This window comes from Crinia signifera, chromosome 8 (assembly GCF_055691185.1).
Source record: "Crinia signifera chromosome 8, ASM5569118v1, whole genome shotgun sequence".
Classification (NCBI taxonomy): domain Eukaryota; kingdom Metazoa; phylum Chordata; class Amphibia; order Anura; family Myobatrachidae; genus Crinia; species Crinia signifera.
Window position 1 is genome coordinate 55,127,509 of NC_139224.1, and position 25,481 is coordinate 55,152,989.

The following is a 25,481-nucleotide window of genomic DNA, read 5'->3' on the forward strand; positions in this document are numbered from 1 at the left end:
TAGTGCTTGCCCTGCAGATGGTAAACACAGTACTTTATTTCTATAGAGAATTGTTACTGCAGTTGATTCCCTGGGAGTCGTATTTGCCATCACTATACTCAATGGGTTGTGTTATATGACTTTCTAGCTGTACATTAGTTGTTCTATGCAACATGACAAGGAAATGTAACAATATGTCAACAGCATAATGACAACATTGTCTAAATATCAACACATACAGCGTTTCGACCCAGGATGTCGACATTGCTGGAATGACATTGTGAATATTAACAGTTGGCATTTTTCCATACACTTGAAATCTAAACCTAAACCCAACTGCAGCCTAACCCTAATCTAACATTAGCTCTAACTGCAGCCTAACCCTAATCTAACATTAACTCTAACTACAGCCTAACCCTAAAATAACATGAACTCTAACTACAGCCTAACCCTAATATAACATGAACTCTAACTACAGGATAATCCTAATATAACATTAACTCTAATTGCAGTATAACCCTAATCTAACATTAGCTCTAACTGCAGCCTAACCCTAATCTAACATTAACTATAACTGCAGCCTAACCCTAATCTAACATTAACTCTAACTACAGCCTAACCTTAATCTAACATTAACTCTAACTACAGCCTAACCCTAATATAACATTAACTCTAACTACAAGATAATCCTAATATAACATTAACTCTAATTGCAGTATATCCCTAATCTAACATTAACTCTAACTACAGGATAACCCTAATCTAACATTAGCTCTAACTGCAGCATAACCCTAATCTAACATTAACTCTAACTGCAGCCTAACCCTAATCTAACATTAACTCTAATTGCAGCCTAACCCTAATCTAACATTAACTCTAATTGCAGTATATCCCTAATCTAACATTAACTCTAACTACAGGATAACCCTAATATAACATTAACTCTAATTGCAGTATATCCCTAATCTAACATTAACTCTATTTGCAGGATAACCCTAATCTAACATTAACTGTAACTGCAGGATAACCCTAATCTAACATTAACCCTAACTACAGGATAACCCTAATCTAACATTAACTCTAACTGCAGCATAACCCTAATCTAACATTAACTCTAATTGCAGTATATCCCTAATCTAACATTAACTCTAACTACAGGATAACCCTAATCTAACATTAACTGTAACTGCAGGATAACCCTAATCTAACATTAACTCTAATTGCAGGATAACCCTAATCTAACATTAACCCTAACTATAACATAACCCTAATCTAACATTAACTCTAATTGCAGTATAACCCTAATCTAACATTAACTCTAATTACAGGATAACCCTAATCTAACATTAACCCTAACTACAGGATAACCCTAATCTAACATTAACCCTAACTACAGGATAACCCTAATCTAACATTAACCCTAACTACAGGATAACCCTAATTTAACATTAACCCTAACTACAGGATAAACCTAATATAACATTAACTCTAATTGCAGGATAACCCTAATCTACGCTAAACATAATTGAAGGCTAATCATCTAAATTGAACCCTAATTGCAGGCTAACCATAATCTAACCCTAACTGCTGGCTAACCCTAATATAACCTGAACTCTAATTGCAGGCTTACCCTAATTTAACCTTAACCCTAATTGTAGACTAACCCTATTCTAAACCTAATTCTAATTGCAGTGTAACACTAATGTAACCTTAACCCTGAATGCAGGCTAACCCCGATCTAACCCTAATCTTAATTGCAAGCTAACCTTAATCTAACTCTAATTGTAGGTTTAGCCGAATCTAACCCTAATTACTACCATAAATCTAACCCTAACCCTAATTGCAGGCTAACCTTAATCAAACCCTAACCCTAATCTAATCCTAATTGAAGTCTAACCTAATCTAACCCTAAAACCAGGTGTCAACATTCTGGCAGATGATATTTACAATTCTGACAATGTAAACATTTTTATTGTCGACATTCTGACTGTTTATCAAATATAACATCCCCCTAAGCCATAAGTAGATTTAAGTAACATCTCTTCAGTAACACCATACTGTACCTACCAACATTTTTTGTGCTCCGCTGCAAAAATCTGGACAGGTGGGAGGTATGGTAACATGATTGAAAGGATGTAAAATGATTGCATTGAAACCAGGCAACATTATGTCCAAAAGTACACTTTCCATCACTCAGTAAATTAATATAGAAGTAACAGCTAGCCAAACCCCCTCTGGAGACTGGCCACACCCCCTCTTGAGACTGGCTACAACCCTACAAAATTGGTCCCTACTACTGTATTCGCCCGGTAGGTCCTTCATGAACCAGTCCAGCACTGGGGGAAATTGTATAGTTGTAAACAGATTTTCCCCAAAGTCTTGAGTCACCTTGATCAAGGCCTCATGGATTACCCAAATGCACTTCTCCAAATTCATACTGCCCAAGAAATGAGAAATATGAAATGAAAACAAGAAACTCCCACTGTTACTTTAGTAACATTATTTATATCAAATCACAATTCTATAGCTAATAAATGAATAGTGCTTTTTACATAGGTCTGTTACTATTTGTTATGTTGTGAAAGATGGCAAAGATGTGAAAGATGGCAAAACAGTCTCGAAAGAACATTTAATCCGTGTACACACGGCAGCGATGTTTGCTAATATCCCGGGCAATATGGTCGCTGGCGACCATATTGCCAGTGATGGGAGTGTGGCGCGCTCCTGTTTTCTGCCCCGTTCTAATCGCTGGTCGCAGGAGCTTGCTCCTGTGACCAGCTGATTGCCTCTGCGGCACCGCCGGCAGAGGTTTCTTTCTTTTTATCAGCGACCGTCTCTGTTCGCCGATGAAAAAGGGGCATTGAGCGATATATCGCTCGGTGTGTACGCACCTTTAGCATGGATCTGGTCATCTGAAATGTGATTAGATACTTTTATCTGCATTATATATAATATATAAGTGGTCCATTAGGAAATTATGCCCTTTATACACAAGTTGCGGCAATTCAGACTTGAGAATGTTAAACACTACTCATTTCCGATGTTGTGTCTCCCAGTCGTGGAACCAACCTACACACTGGGCGACTATGCCCAGCATGTATGGACAACAATGATTGCTATCATCGCTGGGGGGCTTTCCCCCTGCCCGGCGCAGTCAGCAGGGAGAGGACAGCTTTGCATAGCGTAGTGCTATGCAAAGCTGCCTCAAAGCCACTCATCTGCTGGTAATGAACGGCTTTGCCGGCGATAATGCGGGAGCGCGCAGCAGCATTTACCGCCGGGGCACACACTGGGCGGCTTTGAGCTGAAAGCTGCTCAAACCTGCTGTTTTGAGGGACTTTCAGCTCAAAGTCGCCCAGTGTGTATAGGCCTTGAGGTACATGACAAGCAGACTTTCTGCTATTGCTCCCTACCGTGGTTGTGTCGTACTTTGTACTAATGTCAGCTACATTGTTTTGCATAATTTAGGATGTCAGATTCATACTGCAGGATACTTATGGCTATTGCTTTAAGTTCCTGTAATATCCACATTTTGTAGAGATCACTTCATTTGCCATTTGAAATGCTGTTGTATGTATTTATTGAAAATTGATATTGGCATTTAATACCATTACTGTGATTACTAGTCATTCCTCTGTTGGAGAGGAAAATGTATAAAGAAGCTGCCTAGTGCACTTACGGTATAACATATAGAAAAAGTACAGTGTGAAACACTGGAGTACAATATGACAGGCCCCTGCAATACAGTTTCATTAGACAGCTGGAAAGACACACAGACAGATGTGTCTGTAAAAGTGCGAATAACATTGCTGTCATGTGAGGTTTGTGCAACTGCAACTAGAAGGTGGGATTGTGTTCAGCTTTGAAGGCAGATGGTGACAGTGACACTGATCCAGGGGGACAGTGTTTCAGAGGTAAAGAATTGTCAGAATGAAAGGTTTCAAATACAAAGTTAAGTACAAATTGCTTTACAGTATATAAAAGTGTTCTACCTGACGTCTGCTGTACCATGGAGGGGTTCAGACACTGTAGTGGGCTATATCTACTGTATGTAGGATGATATTTTAGGGATAGTTAAGGAGTTCTGTTATATTGCGACCAGGTTGTGCACATGTTATATCTCCTGCCACACATATGCCCACTCACTTCTGTTGCAACGCATTCTACCCAGGGCATAAAGTGGTCATGCAGAGGTGGGGGGACTCATTTCTCTATGACCCATGAGTGGGTCATTTGTTGGTGTAAGTCCACGTGACATAACTGCTATGGATATGGTCCATCATGATTTTCACTAAATATTCCTAAAATACTTTGGGCTGTTTATATCACCTGTAAGACTATGGCGATGTACAGTATAATACTTGCTAGGTATCATAAAGTAATGTATTTAAAAAAGTAAAACTACACATAAAGAATAGAGACTAAAAAGGTGTGTGGAGAACAGAAATGTCAAGAAGCAGTCACAATATTAAGGGCATATTATCATGATATAGGGTGAAATCAAAATCAAAGTAACATACAGTAATTGTGGCATCTGATCAGCTTACCTGGAGTTTCATAGTCGGAAATGTTTATGTGAACACAAAGAAATACAAAGGTTTCAGTGGCGTAACTACGGATTTTGCTTCCCCCCCCCGCGCCTGATGCCCCCCTCTGCCGCCAAGTAAAGCTTAGAACCCCCCCCCCTTCTTGCCGCCAAGTAAAGCTAACACCCCAACCCTGCCTTACCCCTCCGTGCACGGGTCCCCAGCTGGTCAGGTCTGCGGTCCCGGCCAGCGCTGCTCGTATTCCTCTCCCCCTGGCTCCAGCTATTGAAAACTGACCTTCAAAAAATGGATGCCCCCATACAGCAGACCACCTCCTCTAGCATCCTAAAAACTGTCTGCTGTATGGGGGCAGCCATTTTTTGAAGGTCAGTTTTCAAAAGCAGGAGCCAGAAGGAGAGCCGGGACCGCAGATAACTAAATCTGCGGTTACGGACAGAGAGGCGGCAGGTCCCGGCAGTGGCGTAAAATAGACCCGGGTCTGCGCCGCTATAGTTATGCCACTGAAAGGGTTCTTCTAACTGGTAACAAAAATATTTACAGTGCAGAGAAAGACTATTCAATTAAATAAATTGGTGTTTATGTGCGGAGAACCGCTGATTCTGCATAAATTGCAGAATCTATTTTTTTTTGTCTGCACATGACCTTATTTCGGGTGTTTGCCCATGGACTTTACATGGAACTGTGAGGTTTAGTCCATCTGCGGGGACTCACGTGTAAGGTGTAAGGATGACCATTGTTGGCAACCATCGATGGCTAAAGTGCAACTGGCCATCGATAGTGTATAACTATTCAATGGATGACCATCGATGTTTTTACATATCGATGGTCATCCATTTTCTCTGATTGAGTGGCCTGTGGGCCAATCAAAAATGCAGGGGCAGGGCTTCACATGTGTTGGGGCGGAGCTATGCTCTGTGTCCCGGCACTTTAGGGAAAACGCAAAAACAAAACAATTAGTTTAAGCTTGACATCGTTGGTGGAAAACCATCTGGTGGCCGACCCTCGATGGCCAACGCGCAGGACAGTCAATGCTATTTGAGTAACTCTGGAATTGGCAATTAACCACAGGCCACGGGGTAAGGCCATGGGGTAAGCACCACAGCTAATACAGCACCCCGTGAAGAGTACTAATACAATGTACTTGCACCAACAGAAAGCTTCAATCCTGAGTGCACTCATTTCCAACGGTCATCGTAGTACAATTTAAAAGCTAACATCCACATATTCCTTGTGGAATAAAGTCAGTGACCTGAGTATACTCAATGTCAGATAGGTCAGGATCTTTTCCTCTGCCTGAGAGTCTGGATATAGATAGAGCCTGAGGGTCCCTCTGAAGAATGTCCCATGCTAAATTTCCTTTTGTCTTCCAATGTCTTGGGGGAGAATGAGAGAAGGAATGAGTTCAGTGGCAGAACATTGCATGACAACAAATTAATCTAACAACATTACATCTATAATATTACATGTATATGTGCAGCAGGTATGCATATCATATTCTTATTAAACTATACACATTTATATAAAGTAATATTTATAATAACATACAGATTGCATAGTGTTCTATTGTACTTCATTCAGGTCTAATAGTTTACTTTGAGTGTGAGAAGCTTGAATTAGGTTCTAAATTTGTTTGTGAAGGGGAAGGGAACCAGTATATGGCTTGTATGAGAAAGGAGGCAAATGTAGTACATATGGAGATGAAGATGAGCCCAGCAGAAGTATGGAGGACAGTTTGGTGTGGAGAGAAGCGGTAGTCAGGAATGCCTGCCTGACTGGAGATGACCAGTGAGTGGATGAGAACATAAGTGTGCGCACATAGAGTGTTAGGGGTGCACAGGCACCTCCTAATGCTGTGCCCACCCTTATAAACACCTACCTGCCGCTAGCAACCAGCAATACCTTTTACCTTTTAGAACTGTATTCTATTAAAAGAAGTGCCCATCATTCAGTTATGTGTGTTTGCATTGTTAATTGTACTAGACCATTGTCACATCACTACATACCTGCGTCATCCATATCACTACATACCTGCATCATCCATATCATTACACACCTGCGTCATCATATCACTACATACCTGTGTCATCCATATATGTTTTTGACTTTATTTGCATGAACTGTTACAGAGAGTAATAAGAAGATTAAAAACTGACCGGAGATTATGTTGTGGCTGAGAGGCTTTTATATTGTAGTGAGTGCCAATAGATGATGGTAGACACGCCTGATTGGTGGTGTTAGACACACCCAATTAGTGTTGTTAGACATGCACAATAGGTGGTGCACCCCCTAATAAAATGTGCTGCGCACGCCTATGGATGAGAGTCAGTTATTAGCAGCTTATTAGTAGTATTCAGGGTCCGATCCTGGAAATGGCAGGACTGCGGAAGGTACTGAATGTATGGTTTCATGGGAGGATTCAAGGGTATCTATAAGACATTGCCTGCATTCACACTGCTATCGTCAGTGATAGGCACTCATTGCGTTTCGGTAGAAATAAGATTCAAAGTACAAATTCCGAACATTTTTTGTGTATTAGACAATATATTTTAAATATTTTTTTCCATATTGCGATCTATTTTATTGTAGCAAACTTTTATGATTATAGTTCCTTATTTCATCTGGCAGCCACATCTGGCCTTTCAGTTCCTCTGCACATGCGTGACTCCAACAGGAGGATCACATATGTGTAGATTCTGTCAGCCTGAGGGTATAGTGGCCAGTATCGCCTCAGAATGATTTTGGTGATATATTGGGGAGATCACTGATTTATTATCACTGTCATTAAGCAGCATTAAAAAAAAATCATGGTTGTCTTTGTAAATCGGAATCTTAGTATTGTGTTAAAATATACATAAAATGTTTTCCCGCTAAGTAATGATATGTGCGCTGTCACATTCCTATTTAGTAAGTGTGTCTGATGCTGAGTGACCCATAACAACATTGTATCGCAAGCTTCCATGCATTAAAATCATCTCATTAGCAATCAGGGAGAGAATTCTGGGAGAATTAGCTGGAGATTGCTAGTTTGGCATGCCTGGGAAATTTGCATGTATAGTGTGTGCTGTACATCTCAGTCTCTTGGCAGGAAAATCCACCTGTTCTAGATGGTATTAAATTCTGCTTTCAGTGCTAAAGTCATTTACATTTTAAATATACTGCAGCAAGGCACCTTGAGTTTTGTTCCTGTACTTATTTAAATGGTGTGTTGGAGAAAATGCAGATTTTTCTCTTCTTGATTTATTAGGTGACACTTTGCCATGTTTACATACATACTTTATTCAAATCAGACAACTGCCCTCATTCATACTTGCCTACTTTTGCCAGGAGGCTCCAGAAAATCAGGTGGCCCTTCTAGCCCCCAGAAGCAGAGGCAGAACTCTGGGAGGCAATGGAGTCATCTGCCGCCGGGCTCCTGCTCCCAAGGGGGCTCCTCTCCACCAACTGGAAGTTTAAATCAGTTATTTAAAAGCCAAAAATATATTGCTTCTGTGGCTGAGTTCTGAAATATATATGTGTTCTCTATCTATCTATCTATCTATCTATCTATCTATCTATCTATCTATCTGAACAGAAATATATAAGGTTATATAGGGTTGTATGTGTGTGTGTGTGTGCGTGTGTTTGGGGCCATCAATATATATCTTGCCTCTTGGCAACTGGAACAAACTTACGCCACTTCCCAGAAGTGTGGACAAGTCGCACACTCACAAATGCAAACGTACCTCCTGCACCGGGGGGGGGGGGGGGGTGTATTTGTGGTGAATTACGTCATCTCTGCATTGTGTTGCAGGGGTGAGTCTGTGATAAAGTAGTCTTCAAAGAATGCATATTTTGTATAGTGCTCTTACATAGGGTGTTATTCTGTAAGGACCTCAACAGCTAAATATTTCTGTAATGGACAAAACCATGTGCACTGCAGGTGGGGCAGATGTAACATGTGCAGAGCGTTAGATTGGGTGAGGTATGTTCAAACTGAAATCTAAATTGCAGTGTAAAAATAAAGTAGCCAGTATTTACCCTGCACACTAACAAATTAACTCATCCAAATCTAACACTCTTTAACATGTTACTTTTACCCCACCTGTCCATTAGAGAAATAATAACTCCCATAGTTTTCGCCTAGTAACCTGACCGTATATAATTTGAATTTGTCCATGAGCATCAATCCAGGGACCCTCGGCAAGTGCCTGATGCACCCCAGGGTTATATGTTGTGTTTCATCAACAAGGAGACCTTTAGGTGCATACACACTGGGTGTTTTTGCCCTTGAACGAAGTGATGAAAATTGCTGGCTGATAAATCGCTCAGTGCATATACCCTGAGCAATATTCAACTGGCCTAGCAACTTTTACAGGGATTGCACCACTTAGTAGAAAACTATGGAAAGTGGTTCAGCAGTACAGGGCAACGAATGTCGCGGCCGACGTTGATGTGGGAGCGCACATCAGCTCTGACCACTTATCGCCCACCATACACACCAGGAGATATTGAGGTCAAAACAGGAAGTGAGCTACTTTGAGCTCAAAATCGCCTAGTGTGTATGGGCCTTTTCTGAGCAGCAATGCTCAGGCGGAGCGGTACCCATCCACTTTAATACAGGTTTTCTTCAGACAAGTATGTGAAAATAACAGATGTCAGGGAGCATCACTTTCAGCCATATGATGGCCTATTCAGATGCCAGACATCACCGCAATGTCCAGCTGTGCACATCGCTCATAAATATGGTAGCAGTCATCACAAATCAGGGAAGATGTGTGATCAACTAGTGCTTTCCACCAACGTTTCCAATATGTTCTCCCCCGTAGATTTAGATTAAAAAAACACAGATTGGGAGGTGGGATTTTTTTTGTACATACATTAAATATAAACTGGTATTTCGATTTTCCTATAATCAGTATCAGGTTTATAAAAACGACATTAATCTAAGAACACTGTACACTAGTTCCTATTCTTTATTTTGCTTGTCCAAGTGAATGGAAAGGTTGCACGCACGGTGATAAACATCTATTGAGCATGCAGAGAATCTAACTTGTACATCCTTGAACAGAATAGGTAGAATCCCAGTATCTTATTCAAAGACTTTGAGTCATTTTGTCTCAGAGCGTGAGATGAAGCTTAATGCTTTTTTATTGAGTTGTTTGAAGGAAATGAGAAATATGTTCAAATTCAGCGGCTGCCGCTGACAAAAGTCTTCATTTGCATTCCTGTGCAGGCAGATTAGTGCTAAGTATTAGTAACTGTCAGCTAATTCACATACAGCTTAACAATAACTGTCCTAGACTTCAAAATGTGGAGGAGACGATAAAGTGCTCTCATTTCCGCATGGAAGATCGTGGGTAGCAGAGACCAAAATTACAGTGCAAGCACAACCAAGGCGGGAGCAGAGAAAATGTCTTCAAATCTTTCCATTAAAATAATCAGTGTTTTGCCGCATTTCCACCCTAATTATATGTGTACGCTCCATTGCTGCATTTTTGTTGTCATTACTGCTGCACAGTAATTAGAATCACATATAATCACTTTGGAGACGCCTGTTGTATTCTCATGTAAATAAACCACGTTGTTTCGTATTTTTATCTCAGCAAATGTGTATTTTTCTTTTTTGGGCTAAGATTTGGGAAGGCATAAGGGAGCCGGGAGCCCAAACTTTTGTTATTCAAACTTAGGACCTTATTCTGATTGACTCGCAAGGCTGCCAATTTCGCAGCCTTGCGAGTCCATCAGATGCCACCCTCTGCCCATAGAGCCGCACCCCCCCTCGCACGCAGTACCCCCCACGGCTGCAAACATTTACATAATCATCCATTCGCAGGCGGGGAGAAATCATTCGATGGTGAAACACTGGGCGTTCCCATATGCTAATGGGGCTGCCCTGTGCCCCCGCCCTTCTCGGTCCCCTGCTCGGTGTGTAGGGTGCGCGCACCCAGCGAACCGAAAGTTTGCCCTGGGTGCATGCACCCTGCATCTGTACAAGCGCAGAAACACGCCTGCGCAGACGCTCAACATCGGTCCTCCGTGCGAACGCATGGAGGACCAAATGGATCTGAATAAGGTCCTTAGCTTGGACTGAAGAACTTAGTGTAAACTCAACAGAAATCAGGCAGATGGTTCAGCTGTCTATAGCCATATACAGCGTGGGTATGGGTCATCCCAATTAAGGTCTACACTTAATAAATTGACCACTATTGATCAACAGCTTAAAAAGGTCCGCGTGGCTTAGGTCGACACAAGCAATAGGTCCACATAGGAAAGCATGACATGAAAACGGTCGCCATGCTTTGAGCAAAATCGCTTATTCAAAATCTTCAAGCCTCCAGCCCATGTGTACACCCCTCTAGGGTGAAAATTAGGATTATGTGAGGCGTAGGATTAAGATAAATGTTAGAATACTGGAGGTCATTCTGGTTGACACACAAAGCTGCAAAATTTGCTTCTTTGCGTGTCATTTTAACCACCAGATAGATTGGACAGATACATCTTTGTGTGTGTACCCAGCTTACCAAGGCGTGTTTTCTGAATCTCCCTTCTGGAGCACAGGTGTCTTCTATATTAATGGACTCATTGTACAATATCCTCAGCTGGGTCTAATTATTTCACCTGTAGTTCTATGAGGAGACATGATGCATGCACTGAGTGTGTCCGGAGGACTGGATTTTAGAGCACTGCTCTAGGGTAGTGCAAGGCTTATATCAAAGACATCACACCATTGCTTGTTGTTTCTATTGCTTTACAAATATTGTCTACAGGTGGACTTCAGCAGAGAATTCTCAGTTTCTGCTAGATCAGGGTTGGATAAATCCCAGTTGCCATGTCGTCATGGCAACTAATATTTTGCTGTTCGAACTGGAGCATGCAATCCTCTCCGTCTTGTTCCAGTACATAAAATCCTATTCTTCATTCCATTGATCCAGTTCATACCATCCTATTCTTCATTGCATGGTACAGGACACAGTATGACTTTTTCCTGATATGCAGCACTCACATGTACAGCATTACAGAAATGTGTAGTATTACTGTAGAATACAGAAACAGCAATAGGCATTCACAGGAGAAACAATGGCCTCACAACCATAATAGACCTGTGTCTCTTGTCACATCGGTAGTATGGCATTTTTGATACCTGATGATGGGGGGCAGAATGATAGGAGAGGGTTTGGGAGGGGAAGGGGGGTGTTAGTGGTGCCAGTGTACATGCTAAGAGAGCGACAAGAGAGAGAAGAGCAGAGAGAGGGTAGGAATGGGATTAAAAATAGGGCCTGGTGTTTACAGTACATTGGCGACAAAAGTGAAGGATGTAGTTGTGCGCGTGCCAAAGGTGCGCTCTGGAAAAGGGGGTGTGGCCACTCAAAATAAACAACTTCTACACATTATGCAATAAAATACTAGACCCCATTATACTTACCCCTTACACACAGGAGGTCCGGATTATAATGGAGGCACAAGGGGTCAGTGCCCCTGGGCCCCCCACTGGCTAGGGGCCCCCTGTGGTTGGCATGTATTTTAAAAAAAAAAAAATATTTTTTTTTTATAGCTGAAGGTTTTGTGCATGGGAGTGGGGTAGTGCTGCAGCTTCATCTATCTGCCAATGTGACAATGATTAATGGTGCTGAGCATCGGGAGCCAAGGCACACTGATTGCACAAGTGTGCAGTGCATTACTGGGAGTTGACTAAATCCTATGACACTTTAAACCAGAGGGCAGAGGCTGAGAGGTTTGTGCTGAGCTCTAATTGGTGGAGCTCATTACATGCCCATGGAGAACAGCAGCAGCAGCTTAGTCATGGGAGGGTTTTTAATCAAAGGCAGCACTAGGACTGTGAGGTCTCCTACAGAGTAAGGTGCAGAGGGACAAACATAGGCTTTTCATATGGTATGTATTTATGTATGTATATATATATATATATATATATATATATACGCAGTTACCCATTGACCAAGTTTATACTGCCTTTACTCTGTGTTTTGACAGTGTAATATACTCCTATGCAGTGTGCAGCCAGTAATGACAAGTGCAAGGGGGCCCCCCTGGCTAAAGTACCCCGGGCCCCCCGAAGGCTTAATCTGGCACTGCTTACACACGATGCCAAATGGAATGAGCCAAAATTCACAATATGCTTTATAAATAGGGACATTAAAAATGCCCATTACATGGTAAGCCACACACCATAATGTCCATTATGTATTACAGGCAGAAGTGACAGCCATTGACAGCTGGGCAGAGAGCGGGAGGCTGCCCGGCTGTATTGAATGCACTGCAGGTCCCGGCTATTTGAAATAATACCCCTTTAACACCAGAAAATGCAGGGAGTTGGCCCCTCTTACACCAGCCTAGTCCCTGCATTTTGAGGTGTAAGGGGGAGAGAACCCCCCCCCCCCGCCCCCCTTAACGGGCTACATCAATTAACTGGCTATATCTTCGGAACCAACTGACCAATTTACATGAGACCAGTATCATATTGAAGGACTTTTAAGTGGGCTTCGACCGTTTGGTTCCAGATAAATCTGCCCTCAAAGAACATGAACAGCCATGAAATTACATTTCAGAAATAAAAAAAAAAAACGGTTTACCCACAATATCTCCGAGCTTCTGTGATGCCGGAGGAAGAACTGGAAGCCGTTGGAACTGGGTGGGGGTCAAAATTAGTGGGTCCCATGTTATCCAATGGGGAAAACGTTCCAGCTTTGCCCGGCGGTATCTCCGGTTCCCAGGGGGCTAGTGATGTGGGCCAGGCTTGTTGGAAAGCCCAGGTCCTCAGCTACAAAATGAGCTATGTCACAAATGACAGGGGGAGCACATGCCCGGGTGCCCTCCCCCTGAACCTGCCCATTCTCTTTTGTAATTTTTGTACTGGAATTAGGTTCTGGCCAAAGCAGTGGAGGGAAGGTTGGTATATTATATATACTATTGAAGCTCTCTCTCTTTTGGAGTATTCAGGCTAGTATACTGAAAAGTGCGCGTGCGGTGTGGCCAGGCGCTGGGACTGAAGGAGAGCTGAGCCACCAGCTATGTAGCAGCTGCTCAGCAGAGGATGCAAAGCAGGGAGGTGCTCTGCCCGCTCATCATCCTATCTGCTGTGTAGTGTTATTACAGACTACCGCAGCCTGCTCCGGTCAGTGTGCAACAGGCAGCGGAGGCAAGATCTCCCCTCCCCTCCCTGCTCCTCCCCGCTGCTCCTATCAGTTAAATGACATGCAGAAGCACCACCCCCACTTCCTTCTTTCTCCTCCCATATAGCAGTAGTTGGGGCAGCATAATGCACATGTGCTGAGGAGCCAGCAGGCCAGGCTCGTGGAGCGGGGAACAGCCAGCCTCAGTGTCAGGTATGTTATGGTTACTGGGGGAGGGGGCTACATACAGATGGAGCTGGTCCCATCCTGGCAGGGGATGGCGCTGGCAACGCCAGCCGCCATCCCCCGCCAGCGCCATATCGATGGCGAGAAGGGGACGCGCGCGCGTCCCCTTCCGACGGCGCTTCCATCTGCTCCCCCCGGGTCCCCGCCGGCTTGTCGGCGGTAACCCGGGGTCCTCGCCGCCTGCCCGCACCCCCCCCCCAACCCCCCCTAACCCTGTCCGTCTCCCTGAGGTGGAGACGGACAGGGTTTCCGTTGCCGACGGAGACTGAGACGCGCGTGCACCTGAGACGCACGCGCGTCTCAGTCTGATGGATGGCGAGGCTGCTGGCGGATCGCCAGCTGGGACATCCTGGCGATCCGCCAGCCAGGATGTAGCCTGCCCCATCTGTAGTAATGTGTGCTGGGGGGGGGGGGGGTGTATTAATTGGTGCTAGAGAGGGGTGTATTAATATTTACGGGGGAAGTGTCATACTAATTTATGCTGGGATGCGGTGAGGAGGAAATACTTACCTGCTGCGATGCTTCCCTGTCATCTGTTCTCGTGGCTGCATCCTTTGACTACCAGACCAGCTGTAATATTAGTCTAGGCAGGGAGTGGGGTGCTGGGTAGCAGCGGTGTAGTGTGCCAGAAAGGGAGAGAGAGGTATAGTTTGAGGAAAGGGGGGTGCCAGGTAGCAGCAATGTAGGGTGCGGTAAGGGGGGTGCAGGTAATAACAGTGTAGTGTGCAGTTAAGAGAGGTGCAGGGTAGCAGTGGTGTAGTGTGCAGTAATGGGGGTGCAGGATATTAGTGGTGTAGTGTGCAGTAAGTGGAGGTGCAGGGTAGCAGCAGTGTAGTGTTCAAGAAAAGTGTAACAGCAGTTTATGTGTGTGGGGTTTGCAGGGCATGGTAGGGAGGTGTAGGGTAGTGGAGTTAGTGTACTGTGTGCATGGAGGGGGTGCAGGGTAGTTAAGGTAGTGTAGTGTGTGCGGGGAGTAGGGTGCAGAGCAGCAGCAATGTAATGTGCGGGGAGGGGTACAGGGTAGTGGCAATATATTCTGAGGGTGCAGGCTAGTGGTGGTAGTGAAGTATGTGCAGGGAGGTGGGTGCAGGGTATTGGTAGTGTAGTATGTATGAGGAGGGAGGTGCAGGGTGGTGGCAATGTGTGTGGGGAAGAGGCTGCAGTGTAGCAATGGTAGTGTGTGCAGGGATGGCGTGTAAAGTTATTGGCAGTTGTAGTGTGTGTGGAGAGTGATGTGCAGGGTTGCATTGATATAGTGTGGGGCAGGGGGTACAGGTAGAGATGCCAATCCTGTGGCATTTCTTTCAATCCCGGGGCCTGGGATTCAAATATGCTCAATCCTGGGACTCCCGGGATTGGCATCACTAAAAAAACATACCTGCAGGGCAGACAGCAGCGGTAGAGGGGTACTCCGGGCACGAGGCAGCAGCAGAGCATGCCCCCAAAGTGCTGTAGTCACTCCGCCTCCAGGGGGGCCCTGGGAAGTTATACCGGGGCCCAGGATTTCTCTTGGCGGCCCTGCATATGGCATGCCTGGAACGATACTGAGGATGTAGAAAATGTAATGAAAAGTAGTATACATGCCGCCAGAGAGTGGTGGTGCACCCAACCGCTGGCCTGTTGTATCTGCCTAAAAGCCCATTGCTTTGTTATACATGCCCTGCTGCTATCCTACTGTATATGTTGTGTAGTATACAGATTTTAGATGTGTAGCCCCACACATAGTTCTGCATTTATTAGGACAGCATTGACATTGATGACTTGGATCCTTTTTTGAAAAATGAATTTAACCGTGGCTCCTGTTAAAGCAACATATTGTAGCTGAAACCTGGGAAAAGCTAGAAATGAACTAAAGTTTTTTCTTTGCACTTCAATTGCATGCACTTTTTGGTTAGTATATTCTAATAGAGTAATAAACATATGTGGCACTGGCTCAATCTATGGGGGTTATTCAGGCCTGATCGCACGGCTGCTAATTTGTAGAGCCCTTCGATCAGATAATTGCTACCCAGCCAGAGTAAAATCCTGCCCTGTGCAAGCCTGCAAATTACTGTGCAAGGCGTGCGAAAATTAGGCCAATTGGCGATTAACTGCAAATCCATTAGTAACTCACTCACCATCAAATGATATTTCTAGTGTGTGCAGTCTGTGCATAGACCAGGACTTACTCGGCCGGTGTGATAGAAAAAGGCTCATCGGGGCTGGAGCTGACATAACATGACTTCCCTTCAAATGCCTAGGCACGCCTGGGTTTTCCCTGTCACTCCCAGAAAACAGTTACCACCCACAAATAACGGATCCATGTCAATCAACTTGCATACAGCCAGCGATAAAAAAAAAAAGTAGCAGGATTTTAAAGCAGGATGACATGCATTAGATTATCACCCAACCTGCAAAATCGTAGTCATACGATCAGGTCTGAATAACCCCTATATGCTTTTGTCTACTGCCACCAAACAGAGCATTTGCAGTCTGTAAACAGCAAACAAGCTCTTTAAGCCAATATATAACACCAGCCTAAACATACAGAAGGTTATCTTTGAGTCTCGGACCCTTGCGCCAAGCTACAGTATGAAGCCTGTCTTTAAAAAAAGACAAAAAAAAAAATGACCTTTAATCAGTGTAAACTTGTAATACATAAACTCTACAGGAATATTTCATGTATTCTAGCAGCATAATTAAATCATCATCAGAATGTTGAATTGTCACAATTAAGGTCCTGATTCTCTCATCCAGAAACATTCCGGATTTAACAGTCTCATTAAGTAGAGATTGGAGATAGTGCCAGCAGATGAAGGAACAAATGAAATAGCTCATATGGGTTGAGACTGAAACTAACTGGAGTTGACTCATTAGCCTCTCAGATTATATAATCATGACTCCCAAGTGTTGTTAAAAGGGACATTAAAATGCAGGGAAAAATGCAGGTTTTCAAGGGGGAGTTTACAGAAATATAAGTGCGTGTATGTAGACAGTGTATATATATCAGTGGCATAACTATAGCGCCGCAGCCCTTGCGATGGCGGGGAGGCGCCGGGGGTCTGCGGGCACTATTGTTACTCTCCCAGCTCCCCCCTCCTTTTGGGTGCAGCAGGGAGCTGGCAGGAGCGGGTAGGGGGGTCCGTGCGGCGCGGGGGTACCTGCGGTCATAGAGGTTCCTGCGGCGCTGAGTATTACGTTGGTGGGGTCCCTGCAGTGACCTGGAAATAACTAGCGCTATCCGCCAGGCGACTCGGAGGAAACGCTGCTGGGTTTGAAAACACTGGCTTCATGCTGACTGGCTGAGATTCAGCCAATCAGCGTGCGGCCCGTCGGGGGGGGGGGGGTCATAAATGTTTTTGTTGTGCCACCTATATATATATATATATATATATATATATATATTAGTGCTGTAGCGCTGGGTGCATGGGTGCTGTAAAGCATTATTACTGCGTTAACACCGCAGCACTTTAACAGGCGCTGCAGCAGGGGGGAACAGCACTGCGGAGGTGCAGAGTCTCTGACAGCATTACAGAGCCCCTACGCCCCTCCAACAATGGCCGAAGGGTGATGGAGGGAGTCGGTGTGATAGAAAGCAGGCCGCATGGTGAGGGAGTGCGTTAGTGTGATATAGCGCAGACCGCAGGGAAAGGGAGTACGCTGGTGTTATAGAGGGCAGGTGAGGAAGCATGTCGGTGTGATAGCATTTGAGTGGGTGAGGGGCCTCCAGAGATATCATTGTATACGTATACTGTTGCTGGCCATGTTGCTACTCACCGTCACTGAAAAAGGCAGGGAGAGGGCATCATCATCATCTGCTTAATGTCGGCATCCAGACAGCAGCACCAGTGCCTTCACAGTGATGTTGGCTGGCCTGACTGGAAGTTGCAGCAGTGCATCTTCCCTCTACATTGAAACGTGTGACACCCCCCTCCATTGCATCAAGCCGGTGCTGGTCTATCACATGATGGTATCCGTTCGGTGGATGCTGGGCTCCTTTGCATTACAATGCATGTCACGTGAGTGCAGGGAGCCAATCACACTGAAAGTGGAGCTTCTGAAAGAGGAGGGCTGAAAGCAGCTCACTGACACTCAGCCCGCAGCACAGAGCCCAATGCCCAGTATGCCTGCCTACAGCTCACATGTTTCCCACAGACAGTTGGCCACTACAGTACTTGCATGCAGCTCCTCTCTGCTGGCCACAGCCACCTTCTTTCCCCTCCGCTGGCCACCACCTCCTCCCTCCTCTGCTCCTCCACAACCGACCCTCAAGCCTGGCCTCCACCAGCCACCACCGCCTACTCTCACCTCCGCTGCCCACCACCTCCGCCTCTCCCCTCAGCTCACCCCTATCCCCCACCCTTAAGCCTGTGGAAAAGGGGGCACCTCTGCCAGGCCTCGGCCGCCTCCGCTGGCCTCCGACTCGTCCTCTCCCCTCTGCTCTCCCCACCCCTTAAGCCTGGGGAAGGGGGCACCTCCGGCGGCCACCGTCTCCTCCTCTTCTCCCCTCCGCTGCTGCCTCCAGCTCATGCTGGAAGTCTCAGGTGCTATGCAAAGCACAGGGATCCACCAGTAGGTCCCCTCTGCCACCGTGCTGGTTGCCACTGCCTTGAGCTCTGATTGCAGCTGCAGCGGACACTGGTCTCCATCTCCCCCTAAAAATGTTTGTCCTGTGGGGATGGGGGTTCTAGGTACTCTGAAACCTCCCCTGCGTGCGCCAATGTGCTAAAAAATGATGCAATATTCCCGGGCTGAGTATACAATTTTAAAATCGCGTCACATCGCATGCCATTACAATGGCATGCGATGCGATGCGACACGATTTCCCATAGAGTCCCATGTTAAATGGCACCCCCAGACCCGATTTTTAATTGTATCCCCACCCTGATGGGTAATAAATATGTTAAATGCCCCCACATTGTTAACGGCCCCCCCACTATCAACGTCAACCCGAAGCGCGGCGAGCGCAGCGAGACCGCGAGGGGCGGCGATACGCGTCCTCCGACCTTTTCATACCCCCACTATCCACGCTTGATGGAGTTGATTTTATAAAGTGTGGCGAGCGCAGCGAGCCCCGCGAGGGGACGCCCATTACTTCACAGGTATACGCGTCCGCTTGCCTCGCTGCGCTCGCCACGCTATATAAAATCAGCTCCATACTGACGTGGATAGTGGAGGTATGAAAAGGTCGGAGGACGCAGAAGCAGAGAAAGGACCAGATGCACTAAGCTTCAAAAATGATAAAATAGAGAGTGATAAACAGCCAGCCAATCAGCTCCTACCTGCCATGTCACAGACTGTGTTTGAAAAATGTCGGGCAGGAGCTGATTGGTTGGTTATCACTCTCCATGTTATCACTTTTGAAGCTTAGTGGATCTGGCCCAAATTCTGAATAAATCCATCATTTTTATTTCACATCATTTAATAAAGGAACATTTGCTTAACACTTTTCATATCATCTCAAACATTATTTGTATAACCATAGCCTTGGGAATTACTGTTAATTGCTTATTAATTATTGCTAGATTCTAGTAGGCCAGTGTTGATTTTGCAAGTTGTGTGTTAGAACCAAGTCATTTAGCTACAGATATGACATACATCTAAGATTTCCTACTAACGTTGTGGAGTACCTCCTGGTGCTTTCCATTAGCACTATTGATTTCTGAAATGGGCTATGTAAATTATTAAGAAAGTCATTTTTATTGAACAGTGGCATCAAAAGTGGGGCATGTGGAAATGTAGCATGATGTCATGTGGTGTTATGCCTATTACATATTATGTGTCTATTCTTATTACAAACTAGCGCTTTCGCTTTCTCCCTCTGTCTCTCTCCCTAGCCTCATCTGTTTCTCTTTTTTCATTTTAACACCCTTACCCCTATTTCTCTTGCCCCCCCTCCCCTTCTTGCTCTGTACCTTTGTGTCTGCATCTCTCTATTGTTTTCAGTACCTACTCCTCAAATGAGCACATTTATCAGTTTTTCAAAGAAAATACTGAGCATTTTAGGCGTTTTGTTTCTAGGGGATGTAGATGACTCAGTATGCTCCTGGATGGAAGAATGGCATCGTAATACTGATAGGAGTAGGTTAGGGTTAGGCTGCGGGTAGTAGGGGTTAGGGTTAGGCTGTGGTGAGGAAGGGTTAAGGTTAGGCTGTGGGTAGTAGAGGTCAGGGTAAGCCTACGGTGAGGAAGGGTTCGGGGTAGGCTACAGGAGATGAGGTTAGGGTTAGTCTGCTGGGAGTAAGGATTAGGCTGTGGGAGGGAAGGTTAGGGTTAGGCTGTGGGGAGAGAGAATTACAGGTAGGTGTAGGCTGCAGGGAGGGAGGGTAAAGGTGTGGCTGCAGGAAAGAGGGTAAGAGGGAGGAAGAGATCGGAGAAGGTTAGCATACTTACCCTTAAACTTTTGGATCATGGCCATGGGGGTGCTGGTGTCAGTCTTCTGATCACCAGCATTGTGCTAAGTAAGCATTGTACTAAACAATCTAGTTAGCTAATCGCCCGGTTAACTAGATCGCTCAGCACACATTGCTATGTGTGTATAACCACTGTGCTAACCACTGTGTTTTCTATGTAATTGCTAGGCGATCTGACTAGATATTTAGTTAATGCACTAAATATCTGAGTCGGCTATGGCAAGATGCAGGGCCGCACATCGACATCGCTATTGGGTGACACACAGAGCTATTTGTGCTTCATTTCTAAGGGATATAGACAGATAGCTTAGAAAACAGCAAAAAAATCACCCCGTGTGTCTACCCCTTGGTTAAAGTGTTTTCACAGTAAGTTTCCAAGTGGTTTTATGGCACAAACCAGTGTTATCCCGGATTCTATTTGTTAACACCCGAAACAGACAAGTTAACCGGTGCTACCCCCTTTTTCCGTCCCTAAAGGGATAACTGAATTCCAGCCTTGGTGTTGAAATGAGGGTATGGTACACACTGTTTTAAACTTAAAGCCTTATAAAATACTTAAGGTGCCTCCGTAGAAATATTTTCAGATGACAGTGACAGTACCACTTCTTATAAGCCTGTGCTTGCTAATGTGCAGAAACCAACTACGTTACTTTCTGAGACGATACTGTAGCGTTTATGTGCACAATATACTTTCCAAGGCTAATGAAAACACAGTGAAACATACTTCACATGGCCATACTCATAAATACAGTATTATCAGCTTGTATACAAGTGACCTCGGAACTGTGAGGAATGACCAGGACACAGACATCCATAATTGTAAAAATAAAAATATACTACAAGCTGAATTTTGTTATGTTTGGAAGTATGAAACCACGGAATGTATCTGCAGTTGTTATTATTTTTATTACTGCTTATTTATATGCAGCCACAAGGGTCCTGCAGGGCCTAATGCATGGATGAGCAAAAACAAGAAACATGACTCAATTTAGGGTGAGTACATGGTAAAGAAAGTTGCATCAGGGGACACCTATGGTCTTAACACGGGTTGGGATCGTTTTGTCTACAGCATGTTGGTCGACAAGCATTAGGTGACCCCTAGGTCAACATGGGGAAAGGTCGACATGGTTCTAGGTGTCGACCCAATGCTTGTCAACCATCATGCTGTAGACCAAATGATGTATCCCCTTAAGACTTGGGCTGTTCTGCAGGATTCTGTGTCCTTTATGTTTCCCTTAGTATACCTCATAGATCCCTACTGGACTTCAGTCCTCATTCTTCTCCCTCCTCTATTACAAACATGAATTCTTGGGACACATTTGTAGGTCATTCAGAGTCCTTTTCCTTACAGTTCCATAGCCTCTTTATCAAGGCCCTAGCTAGGCTAATCCCAGTGGCTGAACGTGTGGGTGGTGAGCCCAGGTGCAAAGATATCATTTTTGGCCCCCTGCTCCATCCCAACCCAAGTTCACAATATGCAACACAGCAATGGGTGACAGGGAGAGGCAGAGGGTGACAGGGAGAGGCAGAGGGTGACAGGGAGAGGGTGACAGGGGCAGCAGTGGGCCCCTTCATCCTCTAGTGCACCAATGGTAGTTCTGCCTCTGGCTAATCCCTCAACTAAACTCTCTCCCTGGTGTATGAGTCATAGGATGGACCCACTTAAGGTTGACACTCCATAGGTTGACCACTATTGGTTGACAGGCCATAAGTTGACACCTTAAAAAGGTCGCCATGGCTTAGATGGACAGGGACAAAATGTGAGGTACTCACATCAGGCTTGTGTAGTGGTGATATCTCTTGCTGGTATGCTCAGCTCAGCTCCTTGATGTGCTTACTGTAATTCTCTCTTTTAAGCCCCCTTCCCAGGTCTGTTGGGAATCTGATCTCCTGATGACATTTACTGCTGCACAATGGGACCGTATTTATAGTCTGGCTTATAAAATGTAAAAATGCCTTAACCAGCCTGAAATGCAGGTCAAATTGTTATACCCTCCCTACCTTAGGCCTGATAGACTTTGTATGATTTGGCCATTGCAATCTGAACCGTGTTGGGAAAATTCTGCTGCAGTTGGTCGTACGTTCTTTATCATTTTTAGTTGTGTCCTGTGAGACAGCCCTTTTGGCTGGAAGATTTTGCATTTGCTGCCCTGACTTTCTTCCCCCAAAATAGCACTATTGCACCTATACCCCAACCTACTCCCCAAACATTACAGGTCCAGTATGTGTTTGCCACATCCTCACTGCAGCAGAATGCATTGTCCCGGACATGGAAAGTGTATTGCTCCCTGCTATGTCTAAAAGTGTCCTTATTCCACCTCAGCCACTTGGACTATATGGAAGTTTTGCAGTTGGCACAAGTTTGCTGCTGACGAGCCAGGGTCCCCTATCTGCCCAGATAAGTTTGTTGTCTCCCTTCCATTAGTCTCAATGAGGCCCAGTGAGATTATATTCTATGGTACTATGTGTTCCCATTGCATTGTGGGTTCTGTGCAGTGACGCTGTTTTGATTTTCTTTACATGTACTGTTACTCCATTGCATTATACTGTTTCCTTTGTTTATACTGTATTACCCATCCTTACCCCTCTCCCTTATATGCTGTTTTACCCCTTTTACATTTTTTTCTTTCTGTAACCCTTTATTTTACTTTGTTTCAATAAATATTATTGATGATATCTCTCTCTCTATATATTCTATAATTACATTCTTGTAAATGAATTATATGTTGCATTCCTGCTCAATTTGGTATAATTTGTAGTGTGATATTGTTGTATGTACACTATAAACATTTCCATAATTCACTGCAGTTTGGCATCTGTGGAAATAGCCTTTCCCAGCCCTGGCTTTGTGCTGAGGGTTTTCCATGAGGGCCTTGTGCTGCTTGTTATAGAGACATTATTCTCCTGAAAGGCGAGGAAGGCTGTCATCCTGGTCCACTTTCAGCTGTTATCAATGTGTTCCTGTTTCCCTAGAAACCAAAGAGGGCCAATCCCAGGGCCCCTGGATCTGGCTGGGAGCCTGTCCCTCTGTGCAGCATGTGGCTCCCATGATTAGCTGCTCACACAAACCTGACTGACACCGTGTGCTGGGAATAAGATAAGAATAATTTATTTTAAGGCAGGGAGGGCTGCAGCGTGACATTTCTTTTTGTTCCATGCTCCCATGTGCTGTTAGAATAGCCTGGACGTGTCTGGTGACAGGAGAGTGAGCCGTCCTGCTGATTTCTGTCACAAAGAAGATTTTCCGGGTGACATTTTGGGAAGAATTGCCGGAGGATTAAAAGGAAAATTAACCTTAGAGGATCATCGAAAACTGTGCGGATTAGTTTCTTACATTTTGGTTCAGTCAGAGGCAAAGATCACACCAACTTGCAGGGGAATTAAGATGGTGAAGCAGTGATTTGGGGTGGTGGTGGTGGGAGGGGGGTCGTCTCTCTGTTACTGGATCTGTCCGGAGTTGGTTGTTGGGGAGTTATTATTTCCCCGGCTCTCTGTGCAAATGAATCAGCTGAGCAATAAGGCACCTGCAGCCCCTGGACGGTGCCGGCTTGGCACTCTTCAGCGCCCGCTTTCACAATGATGAAGTTGAAGGCTTTCTGTCTGGATTACTGGCAGTTTCTGTGTCTCCAGCCACTCCATGGGCTCTATAAGAGGTACGAGGTGTCTGTATGTCCCTAGGCTGTCACTGTTTCCTGTATATGACTTGTCTAGGATGACGCTGACGTTATTGTCACATGTTCAATATATGATGCCATATACACCAATATAATAATGTACCGTTGTAAAACATGTGCAATATACAGTATATCTGATACCCCATGTGTGTTGTATGTAAGTGAGGAATTTGTCTGTGCCACACCTGCCTAGTGCATAATGTCTGTATGCATTATACTTTCACTGAGTGGTTCTTAAATACATAGAGGGTTAAAGCAACAAGATCAAGGGCTTGGTGCTGACAAGATGGAGATGTTTGCCAGTGATTAGTAGTACATCTGTGTGATGCACAGGTCTTGTGACAAAGCAGCTTGCAGATTTATGGTGAGGGGGCTGGCAGGAGCTGAGGATGGAAGAGACAGATGCATTCATATTCATGAGGCCTGATACATCCTTTATATCGGCAGATATCAGCAGATCACACACCCACCTCTCCACACAATAGACAATCACACAGACACACCCTGCCTTTCTGCCCGCAGTCTGATTCATGGCTTACTTAAACAACTTGTCTTCATTTATTAGTTATTATATGATCGTTAGAAGTAGTTTTTCTCTTTTTCAGACTAAATTTAGCTGAAGTTTAATGTGTAATACTAAACATACATTGTATAGAGGATTTGTTCTCATAGTAGACATGTAATTATTCCTGTACTGTATACCCACTTACTGTGATAAGGTCCTGCTGATAGATAAATACCTGGCATATACAGCTGGCTCACTGATTTGTAACTTATAATGTTGATATGGTTTAGTAAAAGGCATGTTATAATGAATGCTCCAATGAATGCTCCAGCCCCTACCAAGTTTAATGTAACTCCAATGTATAAAGCACTAGCCTCTAACAAGCTGAATGAAGCTATGATGTATAATGCTCTAGCCCCTAACAATCTAGTTGTAACTCCAATGTATAATGCTCTAGCCTCTAACAAACTAGTTGTAACTCCAATGTATAATGCTCTAGCCCCTAACAATATAGTTGTAACTCCACTGTGTAAAGCTCTAGCCTCTAACAAGCTAGATGTAACCCCAATGTATAATGCTCTAGCCCCTACCAAGCTAAATGTAACTCCAGTGTATAATGCTCTAGCCTCTAACAAGCTAGATGTAACTCCAATGTATAATGCTCTAGCCCCTACCAAGCTCAATGTAACTCCAATGTATAATGCTCTAGCCCTTACCAAGCTAGATGTAACTCCAATGTATAATGCTCTAGCCTCTAGCAAGCTAGATGTAACTCCAATGTATAATGCTCTAGCCTCTAACAAGCTAGATGTAACTCCAATGTATAATGCTCTAGCCCCTACCAAGCTCAATGTAACTCCAATGTATAATGCTCTAGCCTCTAACAAGCTAGATGTAACTCCAATGTATAATGCTCTAGCCTCTAACAAGCTAGATGTAACCCCAATGTATAAAGCTCTAGCCCCTAACAAGCTAGATGTAACTCCAATGTATAATGCTCTAGCCCCTACCAAGCTCAATGTAACTACAAT

General features: G+C 44.6%; 1 protein-coding gene across 8 annotated transcripts in view; it reads left to right on the forward strand.

Annotated features, from left to right (window-relative positions):
* The window catches only part of IQSEC1 (IQ motif and Sec7 domain ArfGEF 1), a 781,720-nt gene that overhangs the window by 533,040 nt on the left and 223,199 nt on the right, over positions 1-25,481 (forward strand). The window contains exon 1 of one of the 8 annotated variants that reach the window (XM_083156424.1): positions 23,257-23,924. The exons of the other annotated variants lie outside the window; for them this stretch is intronic. Within the exon in view, the coding sequence (XP_083012550.1) occupies positions 23,848-23,924 (77 nt within the window). The 5' untranslated portion in view covers positions 23,257-23,847. Of the gene's footprint in view, positions 1-23,256; positions 23,925-25,481 lie in introns of those variants that run through there. 8 annotated transcript variants of the gene reach the window in all.